At 36.9% G+C, this 18203-nt stretch overlaps 1 protein-coding gene across 1 annotated transcript in view; it reads right to left on the reverse strand.

Annotated features, from left to right (window-relative positions):
* Nucleotides 1-2201: 2201 nt before the first annotated feature.
* The window catches only part of nlgn4x (neuroligin 4, X-linked), a 97664-nt gene continuing 81662 nt past the window's right edge, over nt 2202-18203 (reverse strand). Inside the window, exons 4-6 of the mRNA XM_005809966.2 lie at nt 16985-17170; nt 12425-13214; nt 2202-3652 (exon numbers count right to left, since the gene is read on the reverse strand). Of these exons, the coding sequence (XP_005810023.1) occupies nt 2758-3652; nt 12425-13214; nt 16985-17170 (1871 nt within the window). The 3' untranslated portion in view covers nt 2202-2757. The remainder of the gene's footprint in view (nt 3653-12424; nt 13215-16984; nt 17171-18203) is intronic.

Below are 18203 nucleotides of genomic sequence, written 5' to 3' on the forward strand. Positions count from 1 at the left end.
AACAGATAAATATATATATAAAAAAACAGTTTTTTTTTATTTTATTTTAAGACTCTTAAATGAGTCATCAGATGCATAGATATACCAGTCAGCTTTTTGGGGATATTAAAAGTATACCAATTTTTTAACTTTGCAGATGCTGCTAGAAATAGAAACCAAGCTCATATAAATTAGCTATTGGTGGAGCTAACAGTACGTTTTGTGGGATGCTTCTCCATCTGACTTAAAAGCTTGAAGACTCAGCTGAGGAGCTTCACCAGAATTACACAAATCTTTTTATTTTCCTCTGATTTTACCACCATCCCAGCAACAATTCATTTTTGATTTCCCACTTGGGTGAGCACACCTGGCTAGTGGTTGTGGTAGCAGAGGAACTGATTTTTATTTGATTTTTTAAAATCTGATAATATGTCTGCAGTTTTAAAAGCAGACTTTACCTGTTACACACCAAAACCAAAAGTCCTTTGGTTTTTCCAGGTCGGGTAAACATAAGTCCCTTTATGAATAATCAGTGAGGCAAATGTAGATATTCCACTCCTTCTGCTAATTCTGGCTGATCCTCAGGAATTCCAGGGGCCAATAGGATGGTAAAGTTCCTTGGAATGTTCCCAGAAAAGCCAAACAACTGACACCGTTTTATGCGGATGAGTAACAGTTTGACCCCAACCTCTCACCCACTCTCCAAATCTAGCCCATCCACCCAACAGAGGAAGCTCCTTTCAGCTGCTTGCATCCCGCATCTTATTATTTTAGCCATTATCCATGTATTATCCAAAGGTGAGAGTTTGAACCTAAAAATACCAGCGAACTGGGAGGTTTACATTTTAAGTAAAACTGCTACCTCCACAACCTGACCCTGAATAAATGGAAGACAATGGACAATAGAGTTAGGTTGCAATTGTACATTTTTTTGTGTTGAGGCCATAATTAAAGATATTTCTCTTTCTTACAATTAAGCACTTTTTTACTCTGTTGCAGGTCATGTACGCAGCAGTCACAGGGGAATCCATCTTGCCAAGACCCACATGATGTGTGTGGGAGAGGCAAATTGGCACAGTTTGCAGTTATCCCTCTGAGTAGTGAGACCTTTCTTCACTGTAGTAGATAAAGAAGTCAAACCATATATATAAGTAAAGACATTTTGCTCTCATGTGATCAGAGCTCCTTCCTACTCATTTTTCATTTCCTTTAAAAGACTTGAACCAAACTGAACTCCTTAAAGATTTTTTCTCCACACTCATGTTGTGTGTAACTTGTTTTGAGAAAGAACACCACCCAGTCAGTGCCAATAAGCAATCCATTCCTTTCTTTCTTTTGTTTATTTATTTTATTTTTTAGAAAATACTGTGATATTTTATTAAAAATGTTGCAGAAAAAATTTATACAGGGGTCCAGCCAGAAATAGGTCTATTATCACTTAAGGCAAAACTGCAAAGAAATAAAACAAACTAAGGATTTTAAAACTACAATAAAAACCCTTGTTAGCTTGACTGGATTGGGGACCAAATGACAAGAATATACCTTTTTATACAATTTATAAATGCAGCGTAAAATTTTGTGGATGTAATTCTTTTTCTCCTGATATAGGATGCAAAATGGAAAGGGCATTAATGGGTACTTATTTTGTTTTCATAGTAATTAATATTAATATTTACACTCATTCACTTGCTTGTGTAAACCAAAATATCACAAGTCTGGCACAATATTTTACATATTGCTAGCATATGACAATTGGAAATATCTAACATAGATGTCTTTACAAACATATCCAACTAATATTATTACAAAAATTCACTGCCTTTTTTTATTCCTAAAGAATACATTGCTGGTCACATTGTAAGCTCAGGCAGAGCTGAGATTGCAAGACAAAAATAAGCTGGAAAAAAAAATCCACAAAGAAAAGCAATAGAAGCAGAACAGGATGAGATCCAGTCAGACTGAAAATACTGAGTTAATCTCCTTTCCGGACCTTGAGTGTCTTAAAAAGTGAACATCAACCAACACACAAGACAGTACTGCATATGATGAACCGAAGAAATCTCCTCTGATGGGATTGTGTTCGCATTTTGGTCATTCTGACAAAACTAATGAAACACAAGCTGTAGCCAGAAAAAAAAAAAAGATTATTTTTTGGGATATATTTACACACACAAAACTGAAAGCACAAGCCAAAACAAAAAAAGAACCATCCCAGCAAAAAAAATAAAACCAAAAACAAATCAAAAATAGAAATAGCTCTTTGTATTTTTTAAAATCTTTTTAAAAACATCTTTTACTGTATTTGCACGCATAATTATATTCCCTTTTAGTTTTCTTCTTCTTTTTTTTATTTATTTATTTTTTTGCAAAGTTTTCATAAATACATATCAGGCTGGGGTGTAGAATTGTGTGCCCAGATCAGGTGTCCGACGCAGGAAAGATTCTGAAAAGATGAAGCTTCTTTGTTGCTGTTTTGTTGTCTTGTGTATTTCTGGCTCAAAAACCTTCATAAAGGCTTTTTTGCCCCTTATAAGGATATTAACAGTCAGTCCTGGTTGCTTTCTTTTAAGTAAAATCTTCTATGAAGCTCTGCTTCAAAAAGAGTTACTAATGTAACATTCATTCTGAATTTCTTGAGAAGTTTATGAGCAATGCACCCTTTTCAAGAAGGCGTGATAACAAAATATCATCTGCTTAGACTCGGAGTCTGTGCTTTTCACAGTCAATTTCACATACTTGCTTTGTGTTGGAATCTGGATTGGTCCTGGCCCAGTTCAGCTATACCCGTGTTGTCGAGTGGCCGTGGGGCAAATTGGTACTGTTCTGGCTCCCGCCAAACGTGTTGAAGTTGTGCAGAGGCTGCATGCCAGCCAGTGAGTTGGGGATCATTGTGATAGTGCTGGGCGTCATCAGCGGGATGTCGTCAGGCGACCGGCGTAGCGTGAGGGTGTAGTCAGGGGGACAGGTGAGCCGCAGTGTGTCGTGGCTCTGCAGGGACTCACACTCGTGGTGATGTTCGTGTTCAAGCTGCTGCTGCTTCATCTGCAAAGACATCAGCTCCTCACTCTGCATGTGTGCCACATCGTTGGCTGTAGTAGAAGTGTTCGCTGGGGCGGAGTTGCGCTGCGGGGTTGGAACTCGGCGGTTGGACTCGTGTCGCCGCTTGTCTTTCTTGTAGTAGAGTGCCGCGAAGGCGAGGATGTTGAGAAAAAGCAGCGACGCCCCTACAGCGATGGTGACACTGAGCTCAGTGGAGTAGTCTCTCTTGGTCTCAATCATGACGGTTGATTCCTCAGTCAGGTCTCCGCTCTTGCGTTGGTCTGTGGTTTGCTTGGTGTTAGCAGAAGGGACTCCTGGATGGCGTGTGGTGGACGGCCAGTTGTTTTTCCCTGGAAAGCGTTTGGTGTAAGGGTACGGGGTGGTGTCCTGTGGCGGTATCTTGGTGGTGGTGGACACATACTGGAAAAACTCATTTATATTGTGAAGATGTGGAACAAGTTCCAGCCAGAACGCAACCTTGGTAGCCCGGTAGTGATCCCGTACTCTTGGCTTTAGGCCAATGTGAAGGTAGAGCTGGTCTTTGGGGTTGTATTTAGTCCAGGCTACTTCTTCAAACCGGTTAGGCTTTGTGTGGATGAATTTTGTGTCTTGTGGAACTGGCTGATTTGGATCTCTGAAAGAGAGAAAAACAAAAACAATATTCTTAGTAAAAATTTTAATTCAAAACCCATTCAGTAAAGTCTTTTCCTATCAATCACATGGCAACAGAGAGTTGCTCTGTTGCAGTTTTTCATATACTCACAACACAATTCGTTGTGTTTTGACAAGGTAATGGATTATTGTATAGGGATTGAATTTTTAAAGGTTTCTTACATCACCCTGAACAAACCAACTGCAGTGTGAAACATGGTTGCATCAGCCTCATGCTGTGGGAATGCTTACATCAGCAGGGACTAAGAAGCTGGTAGAAGGTGGATGGAGTTAAATCCAGGACTATCCGGGAAGAAAAGCTGTTTGCAGAATTCTTAAGACTCGGGGGAAGGTTCACCTTCCAACAGGACAACCACCCTAAAAATACAGCCAGAGCTACAATCGAAACGTTCATATCAATGATATCGACTATCAATAGTCAATGACAGGTATTCTCAATGTCTTAGATCTTTTCCTGGATGGGTGTGAATACATTTTACATAAGTATCAGTGTTTAGAATCTAAACCAAACCAAAGCAAGTATCTGTTGTTTCACTGAGGACGAATGTATGTCATGTACAACTGAGTTATTACCACATCTCTTCAAAAGTAATGAATTTCCAAGTGCTGGTTTATTTTCAGCACATTTTATTACAAAAATCATAGGATTTTTTTAGTTCTTTTCTTCTTAGTATGAGGTTTTCTTCTTATATGTTAGCAATACTTTATTGTTTTATTATGGATTTTTGAATCCATGATAAATCTAATCCTAAGATTGCCCTCTTGCTGCTCTAGTGATGCATAAAGCAAAATGTATTTATTTGTAAGTTAATTTAAGGGTTATAGATGTATTTCATCACTAAGCAGTAATACCACAGTCTCCTGTGTTCTCTCAGCTTTGCTCTGTTTGAGGTCAATGCCAGAAGTCATTTGGCAAAACATAGGAAACCCAAAGGACAGGCTGCCTGTTCATTGTCCTTTAGATAATTTTGGTCCAAATAAAAAGACATAAATAAAATGAAATAAAAATAAAAGTCATGACAAAAACATCATGAGTGATTGAAGAGAAATTTTCACACAAGGATCAATGCCAGAAATCCACTGCTTAAGGGAAGGACTCATAGATCCCACTGGCAGCAGAGTAGTTCATGTTTTCACCTCTCTGATCAATCAGGTTATAACTTTTTTTTGCAAAATGCAGACTCTGATTCTGATTCTATTTTATTACCCTTATATTTTATTTAACAGGATTTAAATAAAATATATTTTAAGTATTTTATTAGAATCAGAATACTTTTATTTTTATTGTACCAAAATCTGTTTTTGAAAGAGAATCAGATATTTTTAGGTGCATTGCTGTCTGTTGATGTTGATTCTGCTCAGATTGGACATTGGCCTCTTTTATCTGAACATCTTAGTCAGGAATCACTTATTCATGCAGATCTACTGTACATCAATTACCTACCTGTGAGTGTATTCACCTGTGAATAGGTGAATATACCATAGAAAAGTTCCACTTTCCTATTGTGTCAAATGCTTACTTTATGCAATAAAATACAAATTAATCATTTAAAATCATACAGTATTTTTTATTTTTATTTTGATAGGGCAATGTGATTCTGTAATATTTTAGGTGATGTCTCTCAGTGTTGATGTGTACCAACAATGGAAATTCTAGACCTCCATTATTAGTAAGAAAACATTAGAATAAATAAATCTACAGTGTGTCAAATACTTATGTTCCCTCACTGTGTTTTCTGAAAGGGGCCAAACAGCAGGTGTGGTTGAAATCATGCAGTGATGACAATCTGTGTGCCGAGCTGGTTGGTAGATTAAAGCCAAAAAATAAAAAAATCACCCTGACTGCATTTGGATAGAGAGTCATACTAATCCTTTCTTGCCAATAACACACATTGATTGGGTCATGGTTAGTTACTGGAACTTTTGTTTTTCTCCCTTGCAATCATATATTACTTCATGCTGTAGAAAATTCACCAAAAAAATCAAAATTTGTGAGTTATAATATTTGAAAATGCTAAAAAGTTAGTGGAGCATAAATAATTTTCCAAAAAAAAATTAACTTGCCTGTTTTCCTTTTCTATTTGTTTTTATTTGTGCCATTCAAAAAAACAAGGTTATCAAAAAAAAAAAAATAAATAACTGTCTCCTGCCTTTAATGCCTCCCTCACTACCTTTGGCAATCACAACTTCCTCATTGGAACCAGGAACTAAGCTGCTCGGCTCAAGCATCCCTGAAAGCTTCCCATGTTTCAGATGGATTCTGTTTTGGCAAACATTGATCCATTTTTCAGGACACACTGAGCCAGAAGCAGAGTTTTTTCTAGGATAATAAACTGGACCAGAACAATACTGTGCCCCTCACTCAGTCAGAAGAATTTTGCCCAGGAATCCATTCTAAATCTCCTGCAGAGTCATCACCGCTGAACTCTGCAGCCCATTAGGATGTTGGTGTCAGTTTATTGAGGGTCCTAACAAGGAACTGAAGAAAAGTGTGTACAAGTAATTGAGGCCTTTTGGGAGACAAAGCTGAGCAAAGATTTCTGAAACTAAGTAGTTACAAATTTTAGATGGTCTACTGATTTTTTTACACTATAGGTGTGAAAGTCAATTTATATCTGCAAACACTAGAGCAGATTTCCAGTCAGTGGTTACAATCATGCAGCCCACTGGAGCCTCTTTATAAGACTCTTCACTGTTTCATAAGATTTTGTTTGCTTTGTGCTGAATGCCCTGAATATTCCTATGTCATGTTCTGTGTTTTTCTGTGTATTTATTTAGAGCTTTCTGTGTCCCTGAGTCTTCGTGTTGTCCTGTCCTCCCTTTGATTGTCCCCAGGTGTTTCTCGTCCCCGTAATTACCTCCTGTGTATTTAGTGTCACCTGTGTGTCTGTGTCGGGTCCTTGTCGAATGTGTGCTCAGTCCTTCGTGGTGTCCTTTGTGATACCATTTGCTACCGACGTTGAGCCCTGGCTTCCGCTCAGTCGTGCTGCCTGTTCTTTTTGGACTGTTTTGGATTTTTTGTTCATTAAATCCTTATTATTCATCTAACCTGGTTCCATCTGCGTCTGCCTCACCACCATTTCATGACATCCTACTTCTAAAAATCTTTTACAGGCTTATTATTTTTCTATTTCTAAATTTGCTTCTTCACAGGATTTAAATGGCAGCAATTTAAAATTTTACCAGAGTCAAAAAAAAAAAAATCGAATTTGATTGGTGACCATGAATGAAGAAGTATCACTTTGCTCTAGCTGGATAAATCCTCCTATATGTTAGAGAGTGTGCCTGTTTGTATGTACAATGGTAACACAATATTCATGTTTTACCAAAATATTTGACCCAAGTCATGGTTTATTTGATTATATGCAAACATTAAAAAAAATGTATATATATACTGCTCAAAAAAATAAAGGGAACACTTAAACAGGTGTTTAACACTTAAAGTGTTCCCTTTATTTTTTTTGAGCAGTATAATTCTCATACTTATAATTCAACAAAATAATTCAGTTAACTGTGGAATAAAGGGAAGTTTTAGTCAGATTTAACATCAAATAAAATTAATATAATTTTCTTATAACTTAAGTATGCAATTATTTGGTGTCAACAGTACCACTGGTAGATGATAAAAGCAGCACATCTGCCTGATTAAACTGCCTCCTTAGGAAGGGTCAAAACAGTCATCCAGTAAGGTTCGCCCTCCAGCTGGTAGCTGCATATGGAGCCACACAAAAACGATTGCTGGCATGTGGTAAGAGTTCCCTCAAGGCCTGTCATTGCTGTACAAACATATGTTAGAACAGACATCACCCTTCCCACTGAATGCTTTAGAGATAGATTAAACAGAACACTTTAAACCTTCCTTGCCTATAGAACCGCCAATCTCTATTTATGTCCAGATTTTTGTAATGATTGAGATTTATTTTCTCTCCTCCATGACTAATTTTACCAAACACTCCCTCCATTTCTTCTGGTAAGTAAATTAAACGTGAAATAAACATCACCAGTGTTATGCAACAGATGCTGTAATGGACTTGGAGAAGCTGGAATGAATTCAGTGTTGCCTCCCTCTGGTGTCTTTTAGATGTGTATGAACAATATTTGCATTGTTACACTGCAAGGAGACATTTTTCCAATCAATAAAATGTAACTTGAGACTGAAATATATTTGTAAGTCATCTGACTGGGATGCCTCCTGGGATCCTCCTAGAAATGGGAACACGGTCTGTTTACTTTCCTAGGAGGAATGTTCTACTCCAAGAGTTTACGATAGTTTCCCAACAAGTTGTTTCCAAGTTTGGTGGAGTCGATGTAAACCTTTGCAGGGTAGTGTTCAAGAAGTTCTTTTCTACCAAATGTCTTTGAGTTTTTTATCTGACCACTGCACTTTCTCCGAAGCCTCCTTTAAGTCTTGTAGTTGTTCAAAATAAAACTGAAGTCATGCTATGTGTTCAGCTTCAAGACCTGTTATGGGGTAGTGTGTCTTTCTAATGAAAGTCTCGTTTGGATTCAGATCCTTAAAAAGCTCATCTGTAGTTATATGCTGGTCCCTCACCTTTTTATCATCAGCATCGCCTCATACGGTGGACTCCAGAAAGATGGTGATTAATGGTAATTTTATATCTACCATTACCGTTCTTCCATTTAGAAGAAATGGAAGAAGTAGCTTCCATTTCCAAATAGCTCTTTGGTTTTACCTTTTCAGGTTCAAATGAAAATCAAATGCAGTTAAAGATTTCTGGGTTCAAATCTTTCCTAAAGACTTCTGCATGGAGTCTTTAGGTTCTGCCGGTGTATGTGTCGGTACTCTCTGGTGTCTTCTTCACACAATTCAAAACACGCATGGGTAAGAAGACAGTCAAAATGTGCATGCATGCTCAGCTGTATGTCCTGTTGGGTTCTGTGTTGCCCCGGAGATGAACTGGTGACCTGTCAGTAGGTCTCCCAACCATCACTAGAGCCAGTGTATGTGTGTCACCGCAAGGACAAAGTGGGTATAAAAAATGGATAAATGGTGTGTTTCACACACACAACATGATGGGCTCAAACATTTCTGATTGATTGAAGTGTTGGTGCCATATGGAGACTAAGATAAAGTGCCAGAATCCAAGTTAGAACATAAGTGTCACCTTCACTCAATGGGATAAAAATCAAGTGAAGATTTACAGTAGAAAAAAGGTCTTTACCTACACTGTAAAAAATCAAACATTTGCTTTTGCTTCATTTGGTATTAATCAGACATTTTTTTTGATGAATTACAAAATGTACTTTTATCTGAAGAACAGCAGAGTAAGATACATTTTTAATTTTAAACTGAATTTTTTTTCTAATTTTTTAGTATTTGGTCAAACCTTTAAAATTTACAACTTGGGTCAAAAGATTTGGTTTGGTGTAATTTTCACCAATTCCTCTGAACAGAACCGTTGTTACTGGGTTCAGATTGTAGACCAACAATCCTCTTAAACAGGATGATTGGTGGCCATTACTATACTGTTCATAAAATAGTTTGAACAGAGGAAGGAGGAAACTTTAGATATTATAAAAGTCCACAATTCTGTTTCACATATTTGGACAGATCTCCTTTTGATTTTGTACAAGAAGCCAAAGTGTTTTACATGTTGCCTTAACTCATATCTACAGTTTCAGCTGTTGATGTGATCCAGAGTTTGTTAACTGACCCATCAGGAACAGTAAATTTGCTGAATGTTTGCTTCTGATTTCAAAGAAACATATTGTGTTTCACCATTCTGGCTTCCAGCAAACATAAATTTTCAGAACTGACTGATCTGAAACATGAACATTATAGTTTAATTTATTGTCAGACAGAGTGTTAATCTGACAAGACAAGACATCTGATTTAACTTTGTATACGATGGGCTTTTTCTGAAATTTTTGTAAGTTATTTTTTCTATTAAAATCAAGCAATCAAGAAAAATGGAAACTGTATTTTTTTTCCAAAGTGAACACACATATCGTTACCTTCCTAAGTCATTTTTTGCCAAAACATGATTGAGGCACAAAAAAAATGTCTTGAGGTATTATTTTAGGAAAGTGACGATATGCAACAGAAGATCAAATATTTATCACCTCCAGTTTTTCTATATTTCTAATTACGTCTGCCATTTTCTATCAAATCAGAACAATCTGAGGTGATCACAACTGGAGACTTTGCAGCGAGGTGGGGAGGCTTGCTGAGAAACAGCAACTCTCCAAGTGATAAATTTGCTTTCAGTAAACGCCGTCTTGGAAGTGCATAAAAAAAGCAGCAAGAGAAAAGAGCCTACCCAAAATGTGTGTGAGGAGACCAATCCCCCCGCTGATCAAGCATCAATTGAATTGGAGCCAAACAGCAAGCGGTGAAATGCTGCAGACTATCATGCTGATCAAGACTTTATTTATTCGCCTTAAAGTGAATTTTCAGTGTGACTGGGCCGCAAACAACCTGATGCCTAATCTCAAGGTGTGAGTGAAGCAAAGAAACGTGATCCAAATATAAATAGCAAGCAAATCCAGCACTACAGCAACACCAGGGCAGGATTTAATGTGTTTTATTAACCCCCACTTGATCTCTGTGACTCACAGACTAATCGTTAAACAGCTAATCATAGTAACAATATTTGTTGATACCCTGTCCCTGAATCCAGGTTTGGAGCATTAATAGTAAATGTTTTTTTTAGAAAACATTTAACTGGTAATTTGATTTATCAAGAGGTGTCTAGAGCTTTATACGCATATCTTTGGCTATGAGAGTGCAATGTGAAATGCTGATTATCTTGTACTAAGACTTCAGAATGTCTTATGTGCATAGAGTGTGTTGAAGAAGTCACACAGAAAACTTTAAGTGTGTGTAACCTTGTACAAGTTGCACAAGAACCTTTGTGAACCAGTAAAGAAAAAATAAAATCAGCTTTTACAATTATTTAAATCATTGTAAACCATGCTTGAGAAAAAATAACAGTTCACTTAATGATTCAACAGCTTGTAGAGCTATCTTTAGCAACTTATAGTAATTGCTTTCTGTATTGCTCTATCATATTACATTCCTTGCATAGATCATGAGAGATATATTTCCTCATAGCCGACTCTCAACACATTGCATGTTAATGTTTACATCCAGAGATTTTGCCCATGTGTACGACACTGGAGGGCAAAAATACTATTATTTTACTTGCTATCCATTTTTCTGCCACAGAAAAAAAGTTCAGTTAACAAATTGAAACCTGGAGATGCAGGTATTATTAATTTAGTTCACTGCAAATGGAAAAATACAGCAGAAAAAATGCAGAACAGCTCAAAACCACTGGTATTCTTTTTCTTGCTCTCTATGTCAGCTGTGCTTCACACAGAACCGTTGCCATAGTGACTGACTGACAACAGCTCCAGCAGTGTATCAGGATTCAACACCAAAAACCAAGCAAACATTTCTCACACAAAGAGCAAGAACATTCAGTCGTTACAGATTAGGTGTTAAGATTGTCAAAGTCAAACTAGCATAGCTCACCTACTTTTAATTAAAACTTTTTCCTGATCTGGTGATACTCTTGGACCTTATTATTGTTGTGGTAGTGTTGACTATTAATATCAAAGTGTCTTTTCCTTTCAGATATCAAGCGTGCAATTAAGATTTACCGTGTTATGTTGACCACTTGACAGCTAAAACCAATGGTAGTCATCGTTGGCAAGTAGTTTGTTGCACTCCAGCAGGGAGATGGGGACAGGATCTTTCATGCCATGTCAAGTTGCAATTTGTCTATAATATTGTAGCACACAGATGACTTCTTGGTCCACTATCAACTCTAATCAAATCCAGATCTTGTGGATTCAAATCTAGGTCAAATCATCCTGAGGACGTCAGCACTATGCCGGCCGGTTGGTGTGAACTTATGGGATCAAACATCTCTACTTTGGTTTCATCTGTTCACAAGTTCCAGAAGTTTTGTCTTTTTTCAAGATGCAGCTTTGTAAACCTATGTCATACTGCCATGTTTTTTCTAGCAATAAGACAATTTCCTCTTTAAGCTGTTTTTAAAAAGCCTTGCTTGTTCAGTCTTTTTCTAATTATCTTGTCATTGTGTTTAGCATTTTAAATGAGGCCAGTAGAGGCTGGGATGAAGCTGTTAGGTGTTTTGCAGTTTCTCACAGAGCATTTTGACCAATGGCCAGATGGTCAGTAGCTACTGGCACTAGATTATTGTATTTCTTGATTTTCACACTTAATCATGCATTTTTAAAAATATTAACTGAATAATGTATCTATTTATTCATTTTCATCTATTTATTTGTTTGTATTTTGCATTTGTATTTACATGAGCCTATGTAAAAAATATTTCACAAGTCATTTTTTTATTCATCATGGTAAGCGACTTTTTTAGTTGCTTACCATGTCACTGAATGAAGGATGAATTGAAAAATGTACTTGAACATGGTTGATAAGAATCTGCAGATGAAATAGGAGACATTTCGATGCTGTCATTACCAAAACCATATTTTATAATAAATATTAAATAAGTTCAAGACAACTTTTTCAATAATTATTCCATATCTCAACATAGCAAATACAGTATATGTGAGAACAACTAGGTGAATATTATGTAGGGCACCACATTTATAGGTGTCATTTATAAATAACTAATATGAACTGAAGTGAAAATAAGCCTGTTTAATAGCCGTCTATAGTAAATCACAGTGAGAAAAGACAAGGATAAGAAAAAATGTTTAAGAAAAACTTGAAACTTACCCTGTTTTAGCAAAATTAGTCCAGTAGGTCATGACGACTGCACTCAGCATCACATCGTTCTTTGAGAAATTGCAGTTAAAGAGATCTGTGGGGCCGATCATAGGGATCCCAAACACATATGGTACCTCGTCACCATGGGCCGAATCAGCCCAGCTGGGCTTCATGTCACTTTGACAGTGGTGGTAAAAAGCATAAAAGTAGGTGGGGGAGCCGTATTGGGCATGAAGGTCAGCTGTGGCCACAGCTGGCGCCACCCACTGGTGGTCGGTGAAGAGCGCCACAAGGGTCTTGCGACGGGTTTCTGGATTTTCCTTGTCTGCCCAGTCGGTGTACATGAATTTGATAGTTTCCCGCAGAGTGTCCTTTCCCTCTGGGTATCCATAGAGATGATCCACAAAGTCTGACACTGCAAAGTCAAAGTCATTGGCAGACACTCCATCCTCACTGTCCACAATGCCGTCAACAAATTTGAACCCCTCGCCTTGGTTGACGCCCAGCATGATGTCGTAGTTCAGAAACTCCCCTTGTTCCATGAGAATCTGTGGGTCGTCTGGGATTACGTCACCGTCAATGACAGGCCCAAAAGCAATGTGATACTTCGCAGGTGTGACGTACTGCTCAATCAGCTCCTTGTAGTTTTTCTTTTGCAGGCATTCCACCAGGTCGATGGTGTCCAGCATGTTGCAGCCCACCTTCTCAGCGAGGGATCGGGTGTACTTTGCAGGCTGGTAATTGACGGCCCAGCTGGACAGCGCTGTCCCACTCTGGATGATGGCTTTCTGAAACAGATCTGAGATACACACTGATATTAGTGAAACACTTCAAAGAACACCACTTCTCTTTTATTGGCTACACACATTATCCAAAAAGATGAGAATGTGTAAAAATTAAACATTAGGAATAATTAGAAATTCTGATTTAACTGGTATACACAGTGTGGTGATAAAGTGTTTGCCCCTTTCTACATTCTGGTTTTGTTTCTTTCTTCTCAACCTGGCCATATGTGAGAAAGTAATTGACCCCTAACTGGGAAAACCAACCTAGATCACAATAACTTCCATCTATATATAACTGGTAACGACTCTTTAACATCACGGTTGAGGAACTTTGGTCTACTGTGTTTTGTAGTTTTTCTTTTTTAATTCAGCCAAATTAAAATGTAATATATATATATATATATATATATATATATATATATATATATATATATATACTTTTTGATAATTTAAACTCTTAGATTGGGATTCAGGACGTTCCTGTACCATCGCTTTGGTTTTGTGAGCCATCTGGACATGAACACGCTGGTGTGCTTTGGATCATTGTTCTCCTGAACAACTCAAGTGTCCTGGAGTTCAAAATCACAAACTGAACTTTCCTCTGCAGGATTTTCAGCTAGAGAGCAGAATGTATGACTCCATCAATTATAACAAGTCATTCAAGTCCTGAAGCAGCAAAGCAGCCCTACATCATCACTGTCACCACCCTGACTATAGGTATGATTATCTTTCTCTGAAATGCTGTCGGTTTCACAGAGCAGGATGCACACTATGATTTCCCCAATAGTCTTGTGGATCATCATGATGTTTTTTGATAAATTTAAGATGGACCTTTGCATTATTTTTGCTCAGCAGTGGTTCTGCCCTCGTTTCTCTTTCTTATTTAGGAGTAATTAGTTCTGACTCTAACTGTGACAGGATCTAGATGGTTATAAATGTTTTTCTGAGATTTTCTGGGATAAATGAGGGCTACCTTTGAATTGGATTAAACCACTTGTCATTTCTACAACATTCATTCAACACATGAAGCCGACTTACCCCAACAGACGTTAGCTAGGAGAAACAGGTTGACATCTACCACCCTCAACAAAACACAGGGAGATGTGAGGATCTTGATCTGTCCTCAAAATGTTTTGGGAAAGTGGCTAATGTCTTTCCTTTTCATCTATTCTTGGATTATTTTTACATGGACAATATTTATTGCCTACATTTGAAAACCTCAAAAGAACAAAATGAGGGTTTTGAAGTGGCTTTGTAAGTGTAGGGTTAGAGTTAGCTGACATCAAAAAGACTGTTTGTGTTAAACCATTAACAGTCATTCAAGTCTTTAAATACTTGTGTGAATATTACAACAAGTTTCTCAGGCGGTACTTTTCTTAGCACAGCTTTTCCAGCTTCCAATCAGCAAATAGGTCACAATACATTTTCCCCCAAATTTTTGTTTTAGACAGTTCTATTTATACTCATGCAAACGCAAAGTAGTGACTCAACCAGGCCGATGTGGAAAGTATGTTTTGAGCTCATAGCCGACATTTCCCAGAAGGCCTGTTTTGCTCCGTGCGAGCTTTTACTGCCAGCGCTCTCAAGCTGATGGCGAGCTTCGGCTCAACCTCGACTCAGATATTCACGTCGAAACAACACACAGAGTGACGGTGAGGTTTTATGAGCCTGGCATGTTGATCCGCAAGGCTGATGATGCTGCTTTTTTCATGGCAGATTTACAGCATGGCGAATGCAACAAGCCACATTACATTTCTCGGTGATGTATTGTACGGAAAATAAAGGATTCTTGGCAAGGAATGGGGCCTTTGTTTACGACTACGGCCCCTTCAGAAACATCTAGACTTTTATCTAAATGTAAAGTAAGCCATTCCTGCTACAGAAACTACACAACACAGAAAAATAAAACAGATCTGCACACTGCAACAACAAAATATATTGTTTTATTTGATCTTCTTTAACAGCTCTTGCTCTTTAGGATTACATTTTAAATGAAGCCAATACACTTTTACCTGTTATTTCAATTTTTAAACTTGTACAAAAGGGAGATTTTTTCCCCAAAGCCTGTGTTGTCAACATTTAGGTGGAGATATTTTTTTAAGTAAAACAAGGTTTTAAAGTCAAAACAGAAGAAATATTCATGAATAAAACATGAATATACAGCTGAAACAATATACTTAAACCTACTGTACCAAAAATTCAAAGGTTTTTCTCACAATGTCTGACACTGAATGAAACTAAACTTCATGTTTTTAACGTCATTTGAATTTGCTTATATCAAAAATAATGAGAGGTTATTGTAAGACAGTGTTCTTCTTATTCTCCCATTCATAACGTTACAAAGTTTTCAGGTATAGTGTTCTATCTCAATATACTGCTAACAAACTGATACATGTGCAATTGAAACAAAAAATGTACATACACAAAAAAAAACCCAAATACACATTTTATTTCTCAATGCCTCTCATTAAATCAGACCAAACGTCTCCTGTTTAGGTCAGTTAGAGTTACATAAAAATGTATATGTTTAATGCCACAATAATAAGAGAAAGAATATGTCAGATTCATTGACTTACAGATGTTTTTGTAGAACATAATTCCATCTTATAAACTAAAAATCCACCATTTTATAGATTTTTTAAAAATTGTGTATTTCTAGATTTCAAAGAAAATCATTTGCAAAGTGGCCAATCCAGGAGAGCTATTAATTTTCCTTTAACTTATTGGCTGTACTCTCAAGAGCAGATACAATGAAAGTGGTAGATATTAGGTTCTGCTGCTGTGCTAAGGCTCTTTCCACTGTGCTTATAAAGACAATATCAAGTATATTTGGTGTCTGAATTGTTAAAATAAACAGTTTTAAGTGTTTTTAGAGGAGTTCTCAGGCAATGTAAATATTTGGTTTCAATTTTACCTCTTTGAGCAGTAGTGTCACTCCATACAGTGCCACCTACTGGAAAGCAAGAATAACTTTTTCACAATGCAGAATATTAATTCCCAACAAATCTCAAAACATCATGGACCAAATTTTACCTATAATTTCCACTTTTATTATTATTATTATTATTATTATTATTATTATTATTATTATTATTATTATTATTATTATTAATAATACATATTTTTAAATGCAGCAGGTTTTTGTATCCCAAGACAATATTTTTCATAGTTATATCAATTGTGTGAGTCGACAGTTTGTGTCATTTACTCTTTTAGGAGAGTAGACACATAAAAAATAATTTCAAAATGAAATTATCTTTTGGTTTTATTTTGTTTAGATGAAGAGCTGATGAAAAGTGTTGTTAGTGTTTATGCAAGAACAGGTTAAAATCTTTTTAAAACTGTTTTGCATTCATAAAGGTGACCTCTGGCATTATGATAATATTATCATCATGTTAATACAATATAATTCTCCTACTGAATAAGTAGCTGCCACAAATGCTTGGTTGTTTTTTGTGGCTGTTGTCTTTGTTCATGTGATGAAGCTGTTTTCATTCCAAGGTTATCCAAATGTTGCAATTTTCTAAAGTCTGCAGCATAAAATCATTTGAAAAAGTCTCAGGCTTTGATGCCCTGAGGCAGCAGCTGTGGCAAATAGAAGTCCACACCGCCAAGCAAAACTTTTCTGCTTTTCATGGATGTTTCTGCTCAACAACTTTAAATAAGTTGTAAGAGCAGAAGTAAATGCAGATTCAAAAGTCAGCTCTGGTTTTAAAAGTAAATGTTGCTGTGCTTTGAGATGGAAATTCAACTTCTGTTCATGACTCAGTGGAGGAGCTCATACCTTCTGAGTAATGCGAAAGGCAGAGCAGGCTGACGCACGACGCTCCAGCCCCTGAGCCGAAAATGGTCACTCTTTTCGGGTCTCCTTTGAAGGCATGGATGTTTTCTTTGATCCACCTGAGAGCCTGAATCTGATCCAGAAGACCATAGTTCCCCTTGGCTGCCTGGTCACCAGTGCTAAGAAAACCTGCAGCGATAAAAATGGAGAAAAACATATAGCTTTTATTTATTTCAGCACTCATAAGTGTTTGTGGTGCCTGCATCATTCATTCATGAGAAAAAGATGTTCATGACCTCTAATCTAATAATACGGAAACTTATTTAAACTTTTGCTGTTACTGTGTCTTTTAGCAGACGCTACTAATCAAGTGGAGACAGAGAACCACTTGGTCTGCCCATTGATCTGCGAGGGCTTACGAGGTCATTTCCAAAGATCTTGAGAAACATTCTTCACATGCAGAATATCTCTTCTCACTTTTCAGCTACCTGTAGTCATCATTAAACACCTTTAAGTGAAAACCTTGCCACTTTCTACTTTCCAGACCCAGTTTAATCTACAAAGGCGTTTTCTACTCAGGGTTTCGGTAAAGGTGTACAATACTAGAGTTCATAGCAGTACAGTTTAAAAAAAATTCTGAACAAGCATGATTTGTTTGAAATGGGTTATAAACAGGATAGCAGGTTGCTTTGGTTTCACAGATATTTATAATATCACTAGACAGAACATTGTCTAATCAGAGATCTACCCGCTTTAGAGTCTGGGATCAGATTATAGACACAAACACAACAGACAATTTAAAGTTTAAAAAAAGAGTTTGATTCTAACTTCAACACAAAAACATCAAAGAAAAAAGCAAAGCTTTAATTAAAAATAAATATTAACTCCTTTATATAAATTTTATGAACATTGACAATTTTTTCAAAAACTTTTTTATGAAATAAAGTAGGTCTGGATAAAAAAAATGAACAGTTTTTTTCAATGTAACCAATTTTCTCCAGACTGATGGATGTCAGTGAATTTGTTTCTCTTCTTTAGACAGATCGGGGCATCATGAGATCCTATAGCCTACGTCATGTTGCTCCTCTCTTTGTTTGTCTCAGTTGCGTCCTTTGTTAAATGGGACTTTCGCAAAATAGAGAAATGTGACTCAAATACACTTTTTTTGCTCAAATGCAACTTATTTCTGACTTTTTCATGGCAGTCTGAATGATCCAATATT

Source organism: Xiphophorus maculatus, chromosome 24 (assembly GCF_002775205.1).
Source record: "Xiphophorus maculatus strain JP 163 A chromosome 24, X_maculatus-5.0-male, whole genome shotgun sequence".
NCBI classification, from domain to species: Eukaryota; Metazoa; Chordata; class Actinopteri; order Cyprinodontiformes; family Poeciliidae; genus Xiphophorus; species Xiphophorus maculatus.